Source organism: Pleurodeles waltl, chromosome 3_1, assembly GCF_031143425.1.
Source record: "Pleurodeles waltl isolate 20211129_DDA chromosome 3_1, aPleWal1.hap1.20221129, whole genome shotgun sequence".
Taxonomy (NCBI): Eukaryota; Metazoa; Chordata; class Amphibia; order Caudata; family Salamandridae; genus Pleurodeles; species Pleurodeles waltl.
The window spans coordinates 1916747665-1916770654 of NC_090440.1; the positions used below are offsets into that span (position 1 = coordinate 1916747665).

A 22990-nucleotide genomic window follows, 5' to 3' on the forward strand; every position below is an offset into this window, starting at 1 on the left:
AGACCATGAACCCGAAGGCTTTGAGGGGAGTGGTCCCTAAAGCTCAAGGCGGCCCAGCACTCAACTCTACATCACTCCCGGTCTCGTTCGAGAGGAAGGTCACAAGACCGCTTGCGAAGTCATCACCAATCCTCTTCGTCCCATTCCAAGTCCTCGGGGCGATCAGGTCACAAGAAGAAGCCAAAGGCCAAGCATTCTTCGAATTCAACCCGTCGATCTGGCGACACGACACTGGAAACCATGGACACTCTGGGCCTCTGCCTTTGGAGCCTGCGTCTGGGTCGGTTCTGCACCTCCCTGACTTTCTGGGAGCCAGTGCCCGCCCTGCCCAGTTGAGAGTTCTTTGAGGCCACGAGCCTCCTCTTTGGGCAGACCGACCTGTCCTCGGGCCCCCTCAGGCCTAGGAGAGTCTGTGAGGGCCCACTCGGGTTTCACGCCACAGGCTTTGACCTCTGCTCCAGGGGGCACCTCTGGATCCGCGCTGATGCCAGTTGTGCCAATGTGACCTTCCTTGGCGTCGGGACAGACTTCGATGCTCCAGACATCGGTTGGGCCCGCAATCAACATTGATCTTATACGTATCATCAAAGAGCCAGACCGAGTCACTTGATGCCGATTCCAGTTTCTATAAGCTCTCCTGGGCCGAGGGCGGATCCTGACCTTTCTTTCTATGGGTATGGACATGGGGATAGTGTAGAGGGGTCGCTGGACCCTGACATGGACTAGGTTCAGGATTTGGGTGACGCTAGCAGACTAGATACCTCTCCTGACGCTGGGATGCTTTCTCCCCTACCGTGGCTACAGAGGAGGAAGCTTCATACTCCGATGGTGGTAAGAAGAACTGCTGAGGTTTTTGACCTCGAGCTTCCTTCTGTGGAGGTCAGGACTAACCTCCTGGCCGAGGTGCTTCAGCCTGGGGCTTCCAGTTCGTAACCCCTAATTCCCTTTAATGAAGTAATGAAGCCCTTATGGGCCCTACTGGGTACCTGGTCCAAACTCCACACAGGGGCCCCTGTGAATAGGATGGTTGCCCGCCGCCATTGGCCTTCGACGACAGACCTGAAATTCCTGACCCAACATCCTACACCTGAGAGCCTTGTAATCCAGACTTCCTCTTCTTCTGGTGCATTCCCGTCTGCTCCCCCGGATAGGGAATCAAAAAGTCTGAATAACTTTTAAAAGAAAATGTTTTTTCGTCAGTCTAGTGCTGCGGTCCGTGAACACTGCATGCCTTTTGGGCCGATGCTCCCTTATTCTCTGGGATGCAGTCGCGCAGATGCAGCCTCAAGTCCCTGAGGAGGCCCAGGCAGTTCTTTCCCAAGCTGTTACTGAGGGGAGAGATGCAGCAAAGTTCATGATTCATTGTGGGCTGGATACTACCGACTCACAAGGTAGATTGGTTGCATCAACAGTGGCCTTGTAGCGTTGTGCCTGGTTGAGGACGTCTGGCTTTTCAGGGGATGTCCAGCAATCTCAAAATGGACATGCCCTTTGATGGCACCCATCTCTTCGGAGACAAAGCGTCTCGGCGCTTGAGCGCTTTAAGGATTCCCAGACTACGGCTCAGTCCCATGGCCTCGTAGCTGCTAGTCTCCCCGTCGCAGACCGCTTTTTGCCTTTTTTTGGCCACACAAGGGGTACCCAGCCGCGTTAATTTCCAGCTGGCCACTGACCCGCACATGCTTCACAGCCTCTGCGCGGATGTGGGATCCCACGTGCTGGTGGATCAGAGAGCCAGTGGTCCACCTCCACTGCCTCCCAGCCTTCCTAGTCTGTTAAAACATCCTGGACCAGTTGGCAGCAGGATCTGCTGTCACCTGTCACACTGGGAATCCATCACCACAGACAGGTGGGAGTTGCAAATTGTCGGAAGAGGCTACTCCCTCCCCTTCAAGACCTCCCCTCTGGCCATGCCACCATCATTGGATCATCTGTTGGAGGATTATTTGGCACTTCTCCGTGAAGAAGTCAAGGCTCTCTTGGCCAAGGGAGCCATAGAGAATGCTCCTGTGCCAGAAGTAGGTCACGGTTGGTTTTTCCTGCTACTTTTTGGTGCCTAAAAAGGACAAAGGCCATCTCCTTATATGTCTTAGATCTCTGGTTCCTCAATCTCTTCCTCAAGAAGTTCAAAATGCTAACTCTAGCTCAGGTCCTGTCTGCCCTGGAGACTGGATGGTAGGTATCTACATTCTACATTCCCATCCTGCTGGCCCACAGACATTACTTGCAATTCGTGGTAGGTCACAAGCACTTTCAGTTCACCGTGCTCCCCTTCGGCCTTACCAGCTCCCCTCGGGTGTTCACGAAAGTGATGGTAGTGGTTGCAACTCATCTGCGCAGGTTAGGGGTTTGTCTTTCCCTACCTCGACGACTGGCTGAAGGCAAACTCGCCCTAGGCTGTCGTCTCCCCCCTCCAGACTACGGCGATCCTCTTGCATTTGCTGGGGTTCACTATAACCGTCCCAAAGTCACACCTGACTCCCTCTCAGACGCTCCCTTTCATCTGAGCTGTTGTGGACACTGTGCAGTTTCAGGCTTTTTCTCCTGAAAAACGATTCCAGGATATTCGGGCTATGATTCCGATGTTTCAGCTTCTATCCTGTCTTTCAGTGAGAATGACTCTGAGGCTGCCTGGGCCCATGGTGTCCTGCTTCCTGCTGGTCCAACATGCCAGGTGGCATATGCGGGCTCTGCAGTGGGACCTGAAGTTCCAGTGGGTGCAGCATCAGGGGAATCTCTCCCACATGGTCCAGATCTCAGAGGAGACTACACGAGATATGCAGTTGGGGCTTTCGGATCCAATGGGGTCAGCAGCAGATCTCTCTCCCTTCCCCAACCAGATCTCACAGTAGTGACAGATGTGTTACTCCTGGGATGGGGGAGCCAGAGGCTTCTGGTCTCTGGCGGAGTCTGGGCTCCACATCAACCTTTTGGAGCTCCGGGCGATCCAACTTGCATTGAAAAAATTATTTCCATCTGTCAAAGGGAAAGTGGTGCAGGTGTTCACCGACAACACCACCTCCATGTGGTACAGCAACAAGCAGGGCGGAGTGTGGTCGTGTACCCTCTGTGAAGAGGCTCTTTGCCTCTGGACATACCTGGAAAGCTATGGCATTTCCCTGGTGGTTCAACTTCTGGTGGGCTCTTTGAACGCCAGAGCAGATGAAGTCAGCCGTCCATGCATATTCTATCTCGAATGGCATCTCCGTCTGGAGGTGGCGCAAGCTCTTTCAGCGTGGGGAAAGTCTTGGTTAGATCTGTTTGCCTCCACAGTGAACACACAATGTCACCTGTTTTGCAGATTGGAGTTTCCAAGGCAGCACTTGCTCAGCGATGCTTTTCGGCATGAGTGGAGCTCATGCTTCCTTTATGCCTTCCCGCCAATACCACTTCTGCCCAGAGTTCTGAAGATCATCAGTCATGATCGGGCCCAAGTAATCCTGGTGGCTCCTGATTGGGCACAAAGACTCCGATCAGACTACCCCTTCGGGAGGATCTTCTGTTGCAGCAGCCGGGGACGGTCCTTCACCCAAACCTGTCCAGTCTCTGCCTCCTTGCATAGAGATTGAACGGCAGCAGTTGACAGCTTTCGACCTTCCGCATGAAGTCTGTGATGTTATCTTAGCAGCCAGGTGTCCCTCCACCAAAACAGCAAAGGCCTGTCGTAACAAATTTGTGGCATGGTGTATCAGCAAATGTGTTGATCCCCTTTCTGCACCTCTCTTGAAGGTTCTCCTCTTCATTCTCTTTCTTGCCCAGCAGGGCTCTGCTCTGGGCACCCTCAAGGGTGGTCTGTCTGCCATCTCTGCCTTTTTAAGGCTGCCAGACCAACCTTCTCTGTTCAAATCCCCCATTGTTGGGAGGGTTCTTAAAGGACTTACCCACATGTTCCCTCCTATCCCGTTTATAATGCTCCAGTGGGATTTGAACTTGGTCCTCACTTCTCGTGTGCTCCTTTTGAGCTGCTCCACAACTGTCCCCTGTGGCTCCTGACTCTTAAAACTGCCTTCTTGATTGCCATCACCTCTCCTCGCAGAGTGATTGAGCTCCATGCTCTTTCTTCGAGGCCACCGTTTCTAGCGTTCCATCCTAATAATGTGGCGCTTCGTACCAGGGCTTTCTTCCTCCCCAAAGTGGTGACACTTTTTATGTAGGCCAGTCAATCACCTTGCTTAGTTTTTACACACCCCCACATCCCTCATGAGGAGGAGAGAGACTACCCCCTAGATCCAAAAAGAGTGTTGGCGCTCTACCGCAATCGTACCAAAGTTTTCCGGGTGGACGACCAACTCTTTGTGGGTTATGTGGGTGCGAAGAAAGGAAGGGCGGTCCAGAAGAGGACCATCTTGCGATGGGTAGTCCTCTGCATCAAGATGTGCCACGCTTTGGTGAAAAAGCAACCTCCTGAGGGTTTGCGTGCTCCTTCCACCAGAGCAACTGCTGCTACCACAACATTAGCAAGCGGAGTTCCAGTTCTGGATATCTGCCACGCAGCAACATTGGCATCCCTGCACACGGTCACTAAGCATTACTGCCTGGATAGTCAAGTCCGCAGAGATGGCTACTTTGGCCTTTCTGTCCTGCAGGACATTTTGGTGTGATTTCAGTTGGCATCCCACCAACAGGGATGGTATTGCTCAGATATCTATTCTAAGGTAAGGCACCTGCAACTAGCAGTCTCTATCAGATGAAAAAGTTACTTACCTTTGGTAACGATCTATCTGGTAGAGACACATTCTGGTTGCTAGAAATATCATTATCAAAGCTAAGTAACTTGTTTGTCAGGGAGTGACAAAGGGGAAGGCGTCTCAGGAAAGGACCATCTCACAATGAATAGTTCTCTGATTAAAGATCTGCTACGCATTAACTAAAAAGCATCCCTGAAGCTTATGCGCTTATTCTACTAGAGCCAAGGTTTTGATCACTGTGTTAGATTGCAGAGTCACTGTCATTGACATCTATCAGGCAGCAACGTGGGTGTCTTTCCACATGTTCACCAAACATTACTGTCTGGATGGTCAGTTCTCTTGTGATGGGAAGTTGGCCTGTTCATTCCTTCAGGACTTCTTGATTTAATGTGTTTCACAGACCCACCTCCGGTGAGGTGTTGCTTGAGTATCTATTCTACGGTAAAGAGTCTGCAGCTAGAAGTCCCTATTAAATGAACAAATTACTAACCTTTAGTAACGCCTTATCTGGTAGAGACTCTGTTTAGCTGCAGATTGCTCCACCACCCTTTCATCCTTCCTGCTCTACAAACTGATTTCAGAATAGGGCCACCATTCTCAGGGCCTTAGCAGTCCACATCAGTGTGTCAGCATTCTTCATAGCTCTGTGCTTTTGGTGTGGCAAGTCACAAAAAGAAAATGTCAGCACTCTGAAGTGGCACCTGTATAGGCACCGCATATGTCACTTCCGACATGTTCCATGATTTGTGTTTCATAAAGTGGTTCCATGATTTGTGTTTGATAAAGTGGTTATTTTTAAGTTATAACTTTGAATGGGCCCTCATAAAAATGGTTGCTTTTTAGTCCGTGGTAATTCAATGAACTTTTGGAATGTAAAATCGTCTCTGAAGCATTGCAGTCCAAATAAATAGTTTATGCTCCACAAATAGAAAGAGATCTAGTCTGCGCTCCAGGCATAGGAAGAAATACCGTCTCTGCTGCTGGAAGATGCCATGCTTTGCTCCAGGCATAGAAAACGACTGCACGTGTTTCACATATAGAGGGGAATCCAGCCTATGCTCTTGCCGTGGTGTTCCGTTATGTGCTGCAGGCATATACAAGCACCAAATAGGTGTTCCTGGCGTACATAGGAACGTTTCTGGTTTGTGCTAGGGGTACTGAAGATCTGGTCTGTGTGCTATACTTGGGAACGAATTTAATCTCTGCTCTAAGCATAGAAGGGGATTTAGTGTATGTTCCAGGCACAGCTTGTGATCCTGTGTTTAAGGATAACGCTTCCCACTCAGAAAATATGGATTCTTGTCCGATAACCTCTTTCGTGTCCTTGTCTGATAGTCTGTGACTGTGAATGCATTGGATATAGTTTGCCTCCATTCCTGAGTGCTGTCACAGAGACCTGATGAGGGAAGTAGATGAAATGTTTCAAGCACAGCAGCAAGTGAGGTGGTTGTTGGTTTGGCTCTGGAGATGCACAAGTAAAAAGTCTTGGGTTGAGCAGGGGCGGTTAGTGTCTCCTGAAAGTAGAGTACCTGTAGTTAAGCTTTCGGACATGGGCTGGTTCACAGCTCTGTCTCTTGTCTGCTGGGAGCAGATGGAGATGACATGCCAGAGATCCCAGAGGCAGTATCCTTTGTTGCCTTCTCCCTATTTACAGGCTTACCAGAGCCCACAAACTGAGCTTTTCTGTAACAGAGGGAGCTCGTGTTAAAATGACAAACGATTAGTCTGGCTTTTGTGAGAGTTATTGGAATGGTCTAACTGAAATAGTTGTATTCATGCTTTAGTGAGGGGTACTGCGGAAAAGTAAATCTGAAATGCTTGCCGTCTACTCTCATAAGAGGCATCGAGGGAAAGTGGGCCTAGTATGCTTGCCATGTGGCTTGGTAAACGAATTAAATGTTTGCAGTCACGTTGTTGTGGGCAAGAGGCTTGAAAATGTTTGTCATGTTGGTCCCGCAGCTACCAAAGTCCCCCTTCGATGTGAATTCACAACTTGACATTCGTTTGCAGCTGCTGAGAAATGGAGTCTGATAGCGCCTTTTTGATTCCCTCCCCCCTTCCTTTTAAAAGTGGCTGTGGGTGTCTCATCTGATGCAGATGTCTGCTTTGGCAATATGTATGTCCTCTGGGGAGGAGATAAAGACATATGCTTTGATGACGGCAGAGCAATTTTGACATGCATAACGTCCGTTTAGATTGTGAATATGAAACTGTACTTTAGTGCAATACAGCTTCATTCAACTCTCCTCCCCTTGTTTTCTGTGCAGAATGAGCAGGCCTATGAAGAGGTGTTCCAGAACGCCAACTTCCGCACCTACACCTTCAGGATCCGTGTCAAGCTGGAAACCTACAATGTAAGTACACCTGGTAATGAGCTCTCGGCAGATTGGTTGCTCTTAATAGTGCAATGCAGCACTCAAGGCCACATTCTCCTTTTTGCTGTGGCAAAGGTCCCAGAATACTCAATCTGGGCTTTCAGGCATCATCTCTAACAGCTTGGGGAAATGTTGGTGTAAGGTGGAGATTGATAGAGAAGGGTAAACGTGGGGTATGGCCCTACGAGGTTACATACGGTTACTTACATGCAGTGTGCAGGGCAAATGTGTGTTTCCTTGTGGATCAGACTCAAAAGGAATAGATCTGTATACCTATTTAACCTGAAGTAAAGCGTGGCTTATTACAGTCTGTCCCTCCCTGCAGAGGCTTTGGATTCCACATTTCTTTGATGTCAAGATCACATTTTAAATGGCGTTTACCCCACTGAGCCTTCAGAATCTCATGCAACTATCCTGGGATGAACTGCATCACCCTTCTGTTGGCTATGGCCCTCGTGGTTCCTTTCAGTGAGGCAGATCATTATCTCCACTTGAGTTGGTCCCTTGTGCAAGTTGTGGTTCTGTTGTCACTGATAGTTTCTGCAGTGATGACTCCTGAAAAGGCTGCACGTGACATTTATCCGCTTGGCATCTATTGGGCAAGCTGTTAAGCAGATGCAAGCTTCTTTGACTGGACAGTCAGGTTTTCACTGTGCAAGGCTGCCTTGTTCTGCCTCCCGGCCTATTTTAACATAGTGAGATTGTTATTGCTGTTCACGATTTAGCCCATCTCGTGTGGAATTTTACTATTTAATTACGGATCTCCATCATGATACGTGGCATTAATAGACCGCGAATCTTTTTTTTTTTTTCCCTTAAATAACGGTCATTGACTTCTGTGCCCCAATAACGTGAACTGCATACCAGTTCTTGTTATGTGTTCTGGGTGCTACTTTATATTGTGTGAAAGATGACACGATACATTAGTATTCTGAAGTAAAAAGTAATCAGTGAGGAACTGCAGGTCTCGCGTTGGCCTTTCTCCTCTCATGTGTGCTTGCTGTACAGTGTTTAGAATGTATTTGTGCTCAGCGTTTGGTAAAATCCGTATCAGCTACCAGAGCAATGAAGGTTTGAAAGCAGCAGTGATTGGTTGCTGTATCCTTTATCACTGCTGCCTGCTAATTTTGGAAACAAATATTGGTCACCGGACATCTTCAGTTCAGTTTCTCCTCCTTTGCGGTCCATATGGATAGCGGCTGGAAGCGCTATTCAAAGCAGCCCCTTCTGAACCATGGACACTTTGGCGCAATTAACCTGTATCTCACAGGCAGTGGCTAACCTTCTGTGATAGCTGATGTGTTTTGGGACGTGTGTTCCGTGTAGTCTGACTGTTGTAGGAGTTGGATAGGCCGCGACCTAGGGTGACCAGAAATGTAAATCCAAAAAAAGGAACATTTCTCAAAAATAAAAGGACTACATATTTAGTTCAGCCGAACCGCGCTCATCAGCACAGAATTATAGGGGAGGCACTAAGAACATAAATAAAATGCGATGTTTTAAGCCAGTGTAGTGCCTGTTAAATATCTTTCTGATAACGCCTGCTATTTCTGCTTTGGAAAACGAAAAATATACATCTCCCACCGTTTTTAGGCGATCCTCTCTAAAAACAGGGACGTGAGCTAGATTTGTCGATATCTGCCAGGACAGCTGGGGGAAAACAGGGACTGTCCCAGCAAATCTGGGACTCCTGGTCATCTTACCTCGACCGCTTCATCCTAGCTCCACAGCTTCGCAATGCATAAACGTTTTATTCACAACTTCCTGCTTCGAATATTTTTTTTGGGGGGGGGGAGGGGAGAGGGTGTACAGAACCTGATGATGGAGTATCCCAATTAACACTATTAAACTCTATTTGTGAGGTCTCGTTTCCAACTGCGACCCACCCAGAGCATCTGTCGAAATCCTAATTGCTTTCGGTCTACTTCCCGCCGGCCCTGCGCTGCCCTCCCCAGGTGACGAAACCGGCAGTGGTCCGTCGCCGAAGCAAGCGCGTGAATGAGCAGGTGGTCCCTGCCTGTAGAAGCGCACGTGCGTGAGCCCTCGCGACAGGTACGGCTTGTCCTCCCCGGGCGCGTGCCTCCGAGGGACGACCGTCTTCTGAACTTAGTTAAATCTAAACGTGTGGCTGCTCTTTTGCGTTTATAATCGGAAGAACGAGGTTTAATTATAAAATTGTCAGACCGACCAGTCTTCCGACTTCCCAGCGAAGTAGGACCCCCTAGTGTCTGTAGCGCCAGCTGTGAAACTCCCCCACCCCCCAAATGCAAACCTCGTTAGCTCTTTGGGAGAGTGGAAAACTGGGCAAGACAGGAAGGTTCTTGAAGCGCGCTGTGGGAGGGAAGAGGTCAGAAAGTACTGGTTGATTCCGTGCGCAGTTCGACGTAAAGAGTTCCACAGCTTGATGCTTTTTTTAAAAGAAGGCTTTGAATAGAACTGCACGGATGACTGCGACACCCGCTGTAAATTGCATCTTTTGCAGATGTCTTTCAGCTGCCCGTACGTGTCTCCAGTGCCATCTCAAGAAATGCAGTCGGCAGAAATGTTGAGTCGTGTACCTAACAGACAGAGTTCTAGTCCCGGCACCCCTCCGCCCCTTTACCAGAAATGTAAACCTTGTAAAACTATGTTAATTTCACGTGCCAGTTTTCCATATCTTATCCTGAGAAACTGGCAGCCTTGATGAGAGACCTGTTAACACAGATGTAAAAAAAAACATGGAATGCTTATCGCGGCATTGTCTTGTGTACAAACGATTTATTTCACGGAATTGACACGTTCATGGGTTCACACGTATTCCACAAATCTGTTCCGTGAAAATACCTTCATGGGAGACCTCCTTAACCTCTTAGCTGTCAGGCCTTTTCCCCCCCTCAGGTGCCAGGCCTGTTTTTTTGGCTATTTGTAGCAGTTTGCACTTAGGTCCTCATAACATTTTGTCCACATAAGCTACCCAAGCCAAATTTGCGTACTTTTTTTTCCAGCATCATAGGGATTCTAGAGGTATCCAGAGTTTTTGGTTTCTCCTGAAGGAGACCAATAAATTAGCCAAAATACAGCGAAAATTTCGTTAAAAAAAAAAAATGGAAAAAGAGGGCTGCAGAAGGCGGCTTGTATTTTTTTCCCTGAAAATGGCATCAACAAAGGGTTTGCAGTGCTAAAAGCACCAGTTTTCAGGAACAGGTGGCCATGAATCAGAAAACCACATTTTCCATCACAGGTTTGGCATTTTACTGGGACATACCCCATTTTTACTATTTTTTGTTTTTTTAGCCTCCTTCCAGTTAGTGACAGAAATGGGCGTGAAACCAATGCTGGATCCCAGAAAGCTAAACATTTCTGAAAAGTAGACGAAATTGTGAATTCACCAAAGGGTCATTTCTGTAGATCCTACAAGGTTTTCCTACTGAAAATAACAGCTGAAATAAAATAAATATTGAAATTGAGTTTGAAAAAGCAGGCTTTTTTCTCCACATTTTACTCAAATTTTTCCTGCGATGTCAGATTTTTTAAAGCAATATACCGTTACGTCTGCTGGACTCATCTGTTTGCGGGGATATATAGGGCTTGTAGGTTCAGCAAGAACCCTAGATACCCTGAGCCAGTAAAATGAGCTGCACCTTGCAATGGGTTTTCATTGGATACCGGGTATACAGCAATCCATTTGGTGAAATATAAAGATTGAAAAATAGATATCAAGGAAACCTTTGTACTTCCAAAATGGGCACAAGTTTAGGTGTTCAGAAGCAGTGGTCATTTGCGCATCTCTGAATTCAGGGGTCCCCATACTAGCATGTGGAGTACAGGGCATTTCTCAAATAGACATCTTTTTTACACACTGTCTTATATTTGGAAGGGAAAAATGCAGAGAAAGACAAGGAGCAATAACACTTGTTCTGCTATTCTGTGTTCCCCTCAAGTCTCCTGATACAAATGGTACCTCACTTGCGTGGGTAGGCTGAATGCCTGCGACAGGAAACACAACATGGACACTTCACATTTTCACATTGAAAACTAACGTGTTTTTTTTTGTTTTGTTTTTTTAACACAGTGCCTGGCTGTGGATTTTGATCTCTAGCTCAGCGGCACCTAGGAAAACCTACCAAACCTGTGCATTGTTTTAAAACTAGACACCTAGGTGAATCCAAGATGGGGTGACTTGTGGGGCTCTCACCAGGTTCTGTTACCCTGAATCCTGTGCAAACCTCACAATTTGGCCAAAAAAACACTTTTTTCCTCACATTTCGGTGACAAAGTTCTGGAACCTGAGAGGAGCCACAAATTTCCTTCCGCCCAGCATCTCCCCCACCCCAAGTCTCCCGATAAAAATGGTACCTCACTTGTGTGGGTAGGCCTAGTGCCCGGGACAGGAAATGCCCCAAAACAACGTGGACACATCAGATTTTCCCAAAGAAAACAGAGCTGTTTTTTGCAAAGTGCCTAGCTGTGGATTTTGGCCTATAGCCTGTGCTTTAAATGGGCCGGTACTCTCTGGTACTGAGTACCAGCACTTTTTTATTTTGGGAGGGAGAGTACCGGCACATCTCAAGAAAAACGTAATACTTTCAGTTGAAGAGTACCAGCACTTCTCAGAAACAAGCAGGTACTCTGGCACAGAGTACCTGCACTTACATTTTTCCATTTCAAGCACTGCCTATAGCTCAGCCGGCACCTAGGGAAACCTACCCAACCTGTGCATTTTTTTAAAACTAGACACCTAGGTGAATCCAAGATGGGGTGACTTGTGGGGCTCTCACCAGGTTCTGTTTCCCAGAATCCTTTGCAAACCTAAACATTTGGCCAAAAAAAACACTTTTCCCTCACATTTCAGTGACAGAAAGTGCTGGAATCTGAGAGCAGCCTCAATTTCCTTTCCACCCAGCGTTCCCCCAAGTCTCACGATAAAAATGATACCTCACTTGTGTGGATGGCCCAGGTGCCTGCAACACAAAAAGACCAAACACCTGTAGAGATTGAGGGGATAGCACAGCAAGTTGATAAGCACATATTTTTATTTTATACATCTTTAGGTTGACTGTGCTTTGGGGACCCACACAAGTGGGGTATCATTTTACTTGGGAGACTGAGGGGAACGCTGGTTGGTAGGAAATTTGTACCAGAGCGGTGATCCTACAAAGAAAAGTGAGGGAAATTTTGAGGTTAGCAAAGAAGTCTGGGTAAGAAAATGTTGGGGGAATCCACGTAAGCCACACTTCCCTGGACTCCGTGGAGTTCCTAGTTTAAAAAAATGTCTGGGTTTGGTAGCCTTCCCTAGATGAAGGCCACACCTGGGACCAAAAACATAAGTGCCCCTCCTCCCTAACTCAGGTAGTTTTGTAATAGATCATTTTGATGTGTCCATGTACTTCTGTGATGTTCCAAGTACTAAAATTGTGAAAAGAAACACGCTTAGGTTATGTTAAAAAGACCCCTCACCCGCTAAACAAGTTGGTGGCATCCTTCATCATCTGGGTCCCGCCATGGCCACCTAGCGTGTCACAGGTGTGCTGCTACACCTGATTACAGCAGAGATGGTTTTGTCATTGTTACCACACATACTGGTTGGATTTGGCACTTGGGTGAGTGACTGTTCAGTAGATCAAATTTTATTAATAAGAGATTTCACAAAAATGAAATGCACTGTTAATAACTGAAAGGCCAAAAGACGGAACCAGCGACTCACAGCTCGTGAGCTGTAAAGCCACTACAAGGCACCAACCAATTTACAGTCCATTCACACACCTTTCATACATGACATGCACAAGACCGTTCACGCAGCCTTTCACAGGCCCAGCACATTACAAGACTCCCATTGACAGACAGCGCCACTCAAGGGCCCATCACTTACATACGCCCACATTCCTGATAAAGCAATGACACCAGCTGATGGGAGTGTATGGACCGGCGTTTGGCTGGCACCGGCCACGCACACGGCCAGCCAAGCGGCACTCCACACACACTGGCGCTCATGGTATTTCCCAGAATTTTGTTTTGGTGTGGTAACTCCTGAAACAGCCGGCCACACAGCCCAGGCTTTGAGGGACAATCGGGGCAGTACATCCGGCTGTCCCTCCGGATACCTCTTCGGGCACAGACTCTACATTTCTTAGTGGGCAAGTCTTTTTTTGGGAGTGGGAGGAATGTGATCAGGAAAGTGCCGATATTTCAATCTAGCCACATTCCCCGCCACTGCTACTGTAGGAACTCTTGCCTGTTCCCCCACAATAAGGCTCTCTATTGCGAACTCCTGAAATTTTAACAAATTTCATCCTTGACTCAGGGGAACAATCCTTGAACACAATAAAAGCATTAAAAGTTGCCAAATGAAACAAATGGATGGCCAATTTTTTATAACACACGTAAGACTTACAAGGAGCAGTGTAAGGTTCCAACCTCTGATCTACTCCATCAACACCACCCATGTGCTTATTGTAGTCCAAAATGCATGCAGGTTTGTGCACTTCGGCAACCTGACCCCAAACAGTCAAAGGGAAAGTACTCTCATCATGGATGGTAGTTAGCATGTACACATCCCTCCTGTCTGAAAATTTCAGAGCTAGCAGCACATCATTCTGCAAGGCACTGCACTGTCCCCTCTTGTTTTTTGTTGTTGTTTTTTTTCAGACAAGCTCCCTTGGATAGCCTTTCCGGTTAGAACGGATTGTGCCACAAGCAACAATGTCCACTCTGAACAACTCATTGAACAACTGCACTCCAGTGTAGAATTATCTATATACAAATGGTGACCTTTGTTAAACAGTCGTCTACACTCACCGCCAGAATCTCTCACTTCCTCCTCTGCCTCAGATGCAGTCAGTCTCCTAATCATGGTCAGAAGCATGCCAACAACCTGGTGAGCGGTCACTCTGCGGCTAGCCATGATCCTTTCTAACAACAAATGGATTGCCAACAACAACCAGCACTGTCTAAAATAAGTAATAAACAAAGTGTGGCTTTATCACAAAGAGTTATGTACTGAAAAACTACACCACTCTCTTGCCTGAAAAAGCTAGACTCATCAGCAACTACTCTGCACAGACACAGCAATCGCCAATGATATCCCACTAAAAAGAAAAACAAATTAGACATAAGACAACACAAATATCATTGTGCACAAATCTAAGGACAATTTCATACACAATCCTGCATTTAGTACACCACCTACAAACATGGCATTCTTGCATATCAACAATACTCCTTTAGAGTAAATTGCTTTTACCTAAAATATGCAACTATGCAAACCGCAGGTCAACTACTGCCAAAACCACAATGTTCCACAGCAACGGAAGGAAAAGCTTTGAACTAGAACAAAAGGAAGAAATTAACTTTTAATCACAAATACTTTGCGAGTTGACAAACACCCGCCACCAATAATTTTCAAATTTTCCCGATGTCTAAGTGGATTCTGCCCCGCCTTCAGTAATGTCCCCCCCTCTGGGGGTCCAAACTTGCCAAAGGGGCCTTCCCACCCACCCCCCACACAAACCCAAAATTCCTGGTGCCATTAGTGGATTCTGCCCCTCCTTGGTGGCAGATGGGCCTAAAAAAATAGGCTGATCAGTTCTGTGCCCCCTTTAGGGCACTCCCAGAAGAAAAAAAACAAAGGTGAACAAAAAAAAAATCCCTGGCGTCTTGGTGGCTTCTGCCTTTCTTGGGGGCAAATCGGCCTAAGTAAAAATAGGCCGATCTGCCCCCAAGGGGGGGCAGAAATGGCCATCAGTAATGTGCCCACTTTGGGGTCACCCTTGCCAAAGGTCCCTCCCCCCCACCACCACACACACACACAACAAATACATACGCACGTGATACCTGGTGCCCAAGTGGAAAAAAAAATAGGGCGCTCTACCCCCAAGCGGAGCCGAAATGGCCAACACTAATGTCCCCCATTTGGGGGGGGGGGGGGGGGGGGGCCCAAGACACACAAAAAATACACACAAAGCACAATCCCTGGGGCCTAGTGAATTTTGCCCGCAATCATGGAGCAGGAATCCATTGAAAACAGGAACAGAGGGAAAGGAAAAACTCTTTCCTTTCCCCCTGTGTCCGTTTTTCACCCCCAACCTCCCCCCAGGAGAAGGACTCACCTCTTATGCGTCTTCTCTCCTAACGCGCTGGAAGCAAATGTCTTCCAGCGCATCCTCGGCAGTATTTGATGATGGTGCACTGTGAGCACACTGACCTCATCACATTGCTGAGGGGTGAGATCAGGGTGGAAGGGTGTAGGAAGTTGGCTCTGTATATGCTATCTCAAAGTAAGATATAGTGTGCACAGAGTCCAAGGGTTTCCCTTAGAGGTAAGATAGTGGCAAAATTAGATAATTCTAATGCTCTATTTAGTGTGGTCGAGCAGTAGGCTTATCAGAGGGTAGTGTTAAGCATTTGTTGTACACACACAGGCAATAAATGAGGAACAGCCACTCAAAGACTTAACTCCAGGCCAACCATTTTTATATAGAAAAATATATTTTCTTAATTCATTTTTAGAACCATAAGTTCAAGATTTGAAGTAAATACATAAAATGCAAGGTAATCCACACAGGTAAGTTAGGAACTTTGAATTAGAGCACTAGCATTCACAGTTTTAGTAAAAATGGCAATAAGCTATTTTAAAAGTGGACACAGTGCAAAAATCAACAGTTCCTGGGGGAGGTAAGTAATGGTTAGTTTGTCAGGTAAGTAAGACACTTACAAGTCTAAGTTCCTGGGCATAGGCAGCCCACCGTTGGGGGTTCAAGGCAACCCCAAAGTTACTGCACCAGCTGGTCAGGGACGGTCAGGTGCAGAGGTCAAAGAGGTGCCCAAAACACAGGTGCCTATGAAGAACAGGGGTGCTCCGGTTCCAGTCTGCCAACAGGTAAGTACCTGCGTCTTCAGAGGGCAGGCCAGTGGGGTTTTGTAGAGAATTTGGGGGGCGGGGGGGTGTCGACAAATGTAGGCGCACAAAACACACCCTCCGCGGCACAGGGGCGGCCGGGTGCAGTGTGCAAAGCAGGTGTCGGGTTTGTAATTGAAATCAATGGAGGGACCCGGGGGTCACGCTAGCGGTGCAGGCAGGGCACAGGGGGGATTCTCATGCCAGCCACCGACTGGGCTAGGCAGAGGGTCGCCTGGTGGTCACTCATGCACTGAGGTTCGGTTCCTTCTGGTCCTGGGGGTTGCAGATGCAGTGCTTGGTCCAGTCGTCTGGTTCCTTGTTACAGGCAGTAGGGGTCAGGGGGAGCCTCTGGATTCTCTCTGCATGCGTCGCTGTGGGGTTGCAGGGGGGTCATCTCGGGCTACTCACGAGGTCGCAGTCGCCTGGGAGTCCTCCCTGTAGTGTTGGTTCTCTGGAGCTTGAGCTGGGGGCGTCGGGTGCAGAGGGTGAAGTCTCATGCTTCTGGCGAGAAAAGTGAGTTCTTTAAAAGTTGCTTCTTTGTTGCAAAAGATGTTGCTGTTGTTGAGCAGAGCCGCTGCTCACTGGAGTTTCTTGGTACTTTGGTTCAGGGCAGTCCTCTGAGGCTTCAGAGGTCGCTGGTCCCTGTCGGATGCATCGCTTTTGCAGTTTTCTTCGGGGCAGGAGACAGGCCGGTAGGGCTGGGGCCAAAGCAGTTGTCGTCTCAGTCATCTCTGCAGGGCTTTCAGGTCAGCAGTCCTTCTTGTTTCAGGTTGCAGGAATCTGATTTCCTGGGTTCTGGGGTGCCCCTAAATACTAAATCTAGGGGTGTGTTTAGGTCTGGGGGGCAGTAGCCAATGGCTACTGCCTTGGAGGGTGGCTACACCCTCTTTGTGCCTCCTCCCTGAGGGGAAGGGGGCACATCCCTAATCCTTGGGGGAATCCTCCAATCTCAAGATGGAGGATTTCTAAAGGCAGGGGTCACCTCAGCTCAGGACACCTTGGGGGCTGTCCTGACTGGTGGGTGACGACTCCTTGTTTTTGTCATTATCTCCTCCAGCCTAGCCACCAAAAGTGGGGGGCAGCGGCTGGAGGGGTGGGCATCTCCACTAGCTGGGATACCTTGGGGTGCTGTAACAAAAGGCATGAGCCTTTGAGGCTCACTGCCAGGTGTTACTGTTCCTGCAGGGGGAGGTGAGAAGCACCTCCACCCAGTACAGGCTTTGTGCCTGGCCACAGAGTGACAATGGCACTCTTTCCCATGTGACCAGCAACTTGTCTGGTTGCGGCAGGCTGGCAGAAACTGGTCAGCCTAGCACTGGTAGTCAGACTGGTATTCAGGGGGCATCTCTAAGATGCCCTCTGGGTGCGTTTTACAATAAATTCCACACTGGCATCAGTGTGCATTTATTGTGCTGAGAAGTTTGATACCAAACTTCCCAGATTTCAGTGTAGCCATTATGGAACTGTGGAGTTCGTATTTGACAAAATCCCAGACCAAATACTCTTTATGGCTACCCTGCACTTACAATGTCTAAGGTTTTGCTTAGACACATATCCCCTCACCTGTGGTATAGTGCACCCTGCCTTAGGGCTGTAAGGCCTGCTAGAGAGGTGACTTACCTATGCCACAGGCAGTGTGAGGTTGGCATGGCACTCTTAGGGGAGTGCCATGTCGACTTAGTCATTTTCTCCTCACCAGTAAAGGCAAGCTGTGAGGCAGTGTGCATTGGCTGGGTGAGGGGTCCCCAGGTTGGCATAAGACATGCTGCAACCCTTAGAGACCTTCCCTGGCATCAGGGCCCTTGATACCAGGGGTACCATTTACTAAGGACTTATCTGAGTGCCAGGGTTGTGCCAATTGTGGAAGCAAAGGTACAGTTTAAGGAAAGAACACTGGTGCTGGGGCCTGGTTAGCAGGGTCCCAGCACACTTTCATTCATAACTGGCATCAGCAAAAGGCAAAAGGTCAGGGGGTAACCATGCCAAGGAGGCATTTCCTTACAAAGGGGAAGCGATTCCCATTCCATCCCCGACAGGGGTGTGCAGGAAGGAGGTCCACTGGGGGGAGCTCTAGCACTCCCCCGTGTGCTGGGTGCAGGACGAGCTGGTCTCGTCCCCAGCACACAGGAACCATGTGCGAGGACGAGGCCACCTCGCCCCAGGCACCCTAACGGTTAACGCAGGGATACCTGTGAATTGGATTTGTTTATGAAGGCAAAACCTGAAGTGTTACTGGCTGTTAGGGTCCAAGGCATCCTGCCAAAGTCATCTATCAATCAATTTTGTCCCACCTCCAGCTTTCTGAACTTACTTTTTCAACAAGAATAACTTTTTCCATGTCTCAATCATGGACCCTCTAACTGTGCACAACGTGCATGTTGTGTGTGCTTTTGGTGGGCTTTGTTTCATGCGAAAGTATATATCTAGGAAAGAAACAGGAGATACTTTTTGTGGTTTAATACCTGATATGCCTCATACATCTGGATGCTCCACAGGCTCTTGTGTTCTTTTTTAAATGTTGCATAAAGACCTCTCTCTGACCACACTAAACGTGCCTGAAGCATGTGGATAAATAAGTATGTTTACCCATACAGAAAGATGTCCATTATGCAGAAAGCTTGGCATATACATTGTGGAAGAATCTAATAAAATGAGCTGGTTGCTAGCTTTTTAACTCTGGGAATATTAAGCACGGAACTTGACCCCACTTCTCTGACATCTCTCTGGGTCTTATAATTAAGATATGGGCAACAGAAGGGCAATTAAGCATTTGTTTTCATGCTTTCTCTTGTGTGCATTTGGTCTGTTTAACCACGTAGCCTTGTAGATTACTCTGTATATCTTCAGCGAAGACTAAAGCAGTATGGATTTTATTGTTCTCTAGTCTCGTGTGTGTTAAAGCATGACCTTGAGTACCAGTTACGACACTTAGTGCAGACACCCTTGCAGGTTCAAGCCAGCGTTTGGTGATTGATAAGGCTAATACACACATGTATGTGTTGATGGACGAACTGTTCAGACACTCTTATCCAGCTAATCCCACCTGGGAGGTGGAGCCAGTCTGGAAGCAAATCATGACCTAATCAATTGCAGAGCACAGACCGGCCTGCCAAGCCAGTGAACGACTGGTCCTGTCGATAGGCCCAGGCACCAAACAAAAAATGGCCCCCATTAGTGAAGCTTAAATAGTGGCCCATGTATACAAATTGGGGCAGTTTTGGTCTTGTAAATATACTGTATAGGTGTTTTGCAAGGTAGATTTGAGGCAATGTTTGCTTTAATATTCGGGAAATCATTGTAAAAACCGGACCAGGGGACCATAAAACAGGCTCACAAACAGCCAGCAATCCGGCCCACACACTGACCTGTCATACCAGCCCATTGGCCAGTCCGGCCCTGTGCCACGCACTTGCTCGGTGGCAGGTTTAGTGGCTCTCTGGGCAGCCTGTATCAATTACTGCTACGGATCCAAACAGTCTGGCATTTATACGACAACCACTCAGCCCCCTCCACCCCCAGATAGCCCAACCCATCCTAGCTTGCTTTATAATCAGCCACACTTCTTTTGGGTTTAAGTGTTGTGAACCCCAGGGTGTATTTTTATTGTCAACAACACACGAATTAATCACGATCATTAAAAATTATAGGCAGAAACCGCATCATATTTACATAATATTTACAGTGTTTCCTATGGATGCCTAGCCTTGAGTACGGTAATACATCCAAAGCCCTAACACTGACTAATACAGTACGTTCCTGCGTACCCCAATGTTGGTGGTTGTGAATGAGATCATGACTGTTTGGCTAGTACCCCCCAGTCCCTGCGCCTCCTCCCGCTATGAGTTCCAGGGGTAGGATCTCCATGAGGGGATTCATATCCCTTCCCAAAAACGCACCACCAATGACTGCTAACCCTCTGTGCGCTTACCACTTCAAAGACGGTATTTCCAAAACCTACTGCCCTAAACTCCAATGGAACCTTAATGCTTTAAAAAACGCAAAGGCTTAAAACACAGCAAATTGATTTTTTTTTTTTCTTTAAGCCTACTGCCCCACGCTACAAATTAAATGATCCCTGTGCGACTTCCACACACATGGCCCGAAGGCCCCTCACCCAGCAGCCCCAGGAGTTCCAGAGGAGCCGCCACCAAGATAAACTCTGGTCAGGTGAGCTCAGCTCGAATCCGTACGACTCCCTGTGAGGCGTGCTGGTTCCCTTGCGCCCCTGCCGGTAAAGATGTCCTCCTCGCAGCAGCCGCTGCCTGCAAAAAAAAAAAAAAGAAACAGAAAAGGGGGTGGGAGACAAAAACAAGGATCTTCAGGGGTCCAGTGGTGCCGCAACACGGTCTGCCGACCGCGCCTGTCTGAAATAGGTGGGGCCCGCAAAGTCATTGCTGCGTGCATCCCTCGAAGACTAAAGTCCATCCAGTGATGCATCAGCCCCAAAAGCCAATCCACTGCAATGTTATTTCAGGGGTGGGGGTGGGCCCGTGGGTGCCTTTTGCTCCCCATCCCCTTGTGGCCCAGTGCCGCCATAAGCAGGGTCCCCCCCTTGTTGGGGTGGCCCGTACATTTTCTAAAACCCCACACAGCCAAATCTCTCTCACACTCAACAGATCTGCGGACAGAGTTTAACAGACCTAGGTAATTACAGCCCATCCAGTTTGCTGACTCAGGTTGCAATCTATAATGCGCACTATTTTAGTAAATTACATGTGCTTAAAACATGTGGATGCAAGCACCTACAAGGTAAAGGAAAAGGGGCCCTATAGTACTTACAATTGCCTGATCTTCTGTTTTTATGGATACGAGGGAGTGTAGGAAAGTGTACTGGGGGGGCGTAAGGGGTCGGCTTGTGGCTGTGACATAAAGTAGGGAGGGACAGTAAATGTTTAGGCTTAATTGAACAAATATTTTTCTGGTCAAAAATACAAGGGACAAAGAATGGCTGCGGCACCAAAAGTAAAGACGATTGGTGTACTGGTAACACAGACTCCTGTGACAGTCTCATCTGAATTGCAAAACTCTTACACACGTCTGCAAGATGCCATTGTGGAAAAATGTAGATGTATATCAATGTAGAATCGTTTCCATTCTAAAGTGAGGAGGGTGACAAACCAATCACTGTCCTGTGAATACATTCAAGACCAGTTTTGTTTGCACTGCTGTGTGACCCGGATTTATTTGAGCAACACTCTGAGGGCTTTAGGTCTGTTACTCGATTGCTAACTTTTAACCAGGTGGGATGTAGACCTTGGCAGGAGTGGCTGTTAACCTATTTATACCTGTCATTCCCAGGACGAGTCACGCATCAAGGGGACAGTCATGGATGTGAAGCCAGTGGACCACAAGGAGCACGCTAAGAGGCTGATCATGAACATAAGGAAGATGGCCTGAGGACGTTCATTGTGCTGCTGAGTCTGCACTGCACAGAAGACCCTGGGGGCCCCCTTCATCTGCTATGCCTCGAGAAGAGGTGCAGGCATCAGAAACACACTACTGTGTGCCACGACAGTGTGCTTAAATAGACTCCTAATCAGACATATTTACACTTTCACCACACTATGTCAGATGGTCTTCTGGCTGAGCAGTGTCTCCTCTGATCTTTGTATTTTCTGACCCCCGTGAGGATCCTTTTGTGGCTGTCCATCAGCCTGTGTTTTGTTTTCAATGTTCAGTGCTGTGCCTCTGTGTTTCCTGCAGTATTCCTAGACACCTTGTGGGAGGGTCACATCTTCTATCACTCACCCAGGAGTGCACTCTTTGCAGGATTCTACTTCTCTGAGAGGACCTCTGTTCTGCTACAATGGGGAGAGAATCATGTAGGCGTTACTGTTCGCACTTAGCTAGTCTTCCGGCATCCGCAACTTAAAACTTGAGGGGTGAGGCGTGTCATGAAGGCAGCAGGTTTTTTTTTCAGCTAATTCTAAAAACAAATCTTTGTATCTGTAATTGCCTGACATCCCTCCTTCGACTGGGATGCACCTTATCTACGCCATAACATCAGTGCTGGTTGGTTGGGACGTGGTGGAACGTGCATTGTGCCCTGGGTGGTTAGGTCATTCTGTCCACAGCAGTATGGGAACCTTAGCTTGCCACATTCCATGGCACCCATGCTTTGGCCTAGAAACGGCCTGGAACGGACGCACCTTATAACACGTATCTCCATTCAACATCCTGGGTTTCACATCTCCCTGATTTGTAAGATGGAGTGAAATGTGCGTTTTGGTCCACCTAGGGGACTAATCAGTTGGTGGAAGGTGAAGGTTGGAGGCCTTTTTCTTAGGATCGCTGAAGTGTGTGGCGTCAGCCTTCCTTTCTCCACTTGTTCCCGGTGTACGTGGCTGCTGGTTAGTGCTCAGAACGGCAGCGTGGCAGAAATGTTAATCAGACCTATCTCCTATCAGGACGAGCCTCCCTTCAGGGTTTAATACACAGTCGCATGACGCCGATGTTAATCAAAATTGTCTCTTCTGAGGAGTGCTGATAAGCATTGACTCGCTGCCCCCAGGGAGATTTGCAGAACTACAAAGCTTTGCTGCATTTTTCATTTAAATTAATATTGCTCTTTTTTGGGAGGGGATGATGGGTAAATTGCTGTAGTTTGCTGCCTGTACATTTTCTTCTGTTCTGCTTCTTTTGTTGTGGTTATTTGTGTTGCTTTTCTTTTGTACCGAGGTTGACTGACAGCTCACGGGGGTTGAGGGCGCAAGAGGGGGGGGGGGGGGGGGCGGCTGAGAATAAAACCTTTTTATTTTTAGGGCTGGATTTAAATAAACAGTGTCTAGTTTTGCGTATTCTGCCTGTTCCTTTTCTCCATTACGGGCATGAAGCCTGCCTAAGTGGTGAAGCCGTATTAATTGCTGTTCATGTGAAGTGCTGGGTGGAGGGGGCGTCTTTTTTGCAGGCTCTCGTGCACCGCAGCAGCCGCCTTCACGGTGTTGATCTCTGCATCCACATCTGTTGTTCGCCGTGCGTGGCCTACGAATGCCGATGATCCAGTGCTTGGGAAATGCCTTTTGACGTTTACACAGCACTCTAAAACCAACCAG

General features: G+C 48.0%; 1 protein-coding gene across 1 annotated transcript in view; it reads left to right on the top strand.

Annotated features, from left to right (window-relative positions):
* Positions 1-22734, top strand: part of RPA1 (replication protein A1) — a 210108-nt gene extending 187374 nt beyond the window's left edge. Inside the window, exons 16-17 of the mRNA XM_069226140.1 lie at positions 6956-7042; positions 21237-22734. Coding sequence (XP_069082241.1) covers positions 6956-7042; positions 21237-21335 — 186 coding nt within the window. The 3' untranslated portion in view covers positions 21336-22734. The remainder of the gene's footprint in view (positions 1-6955; positions 7043-21236) is intronic.
* Positions 22735-22990: the final 256 nt, after the last annotated feature.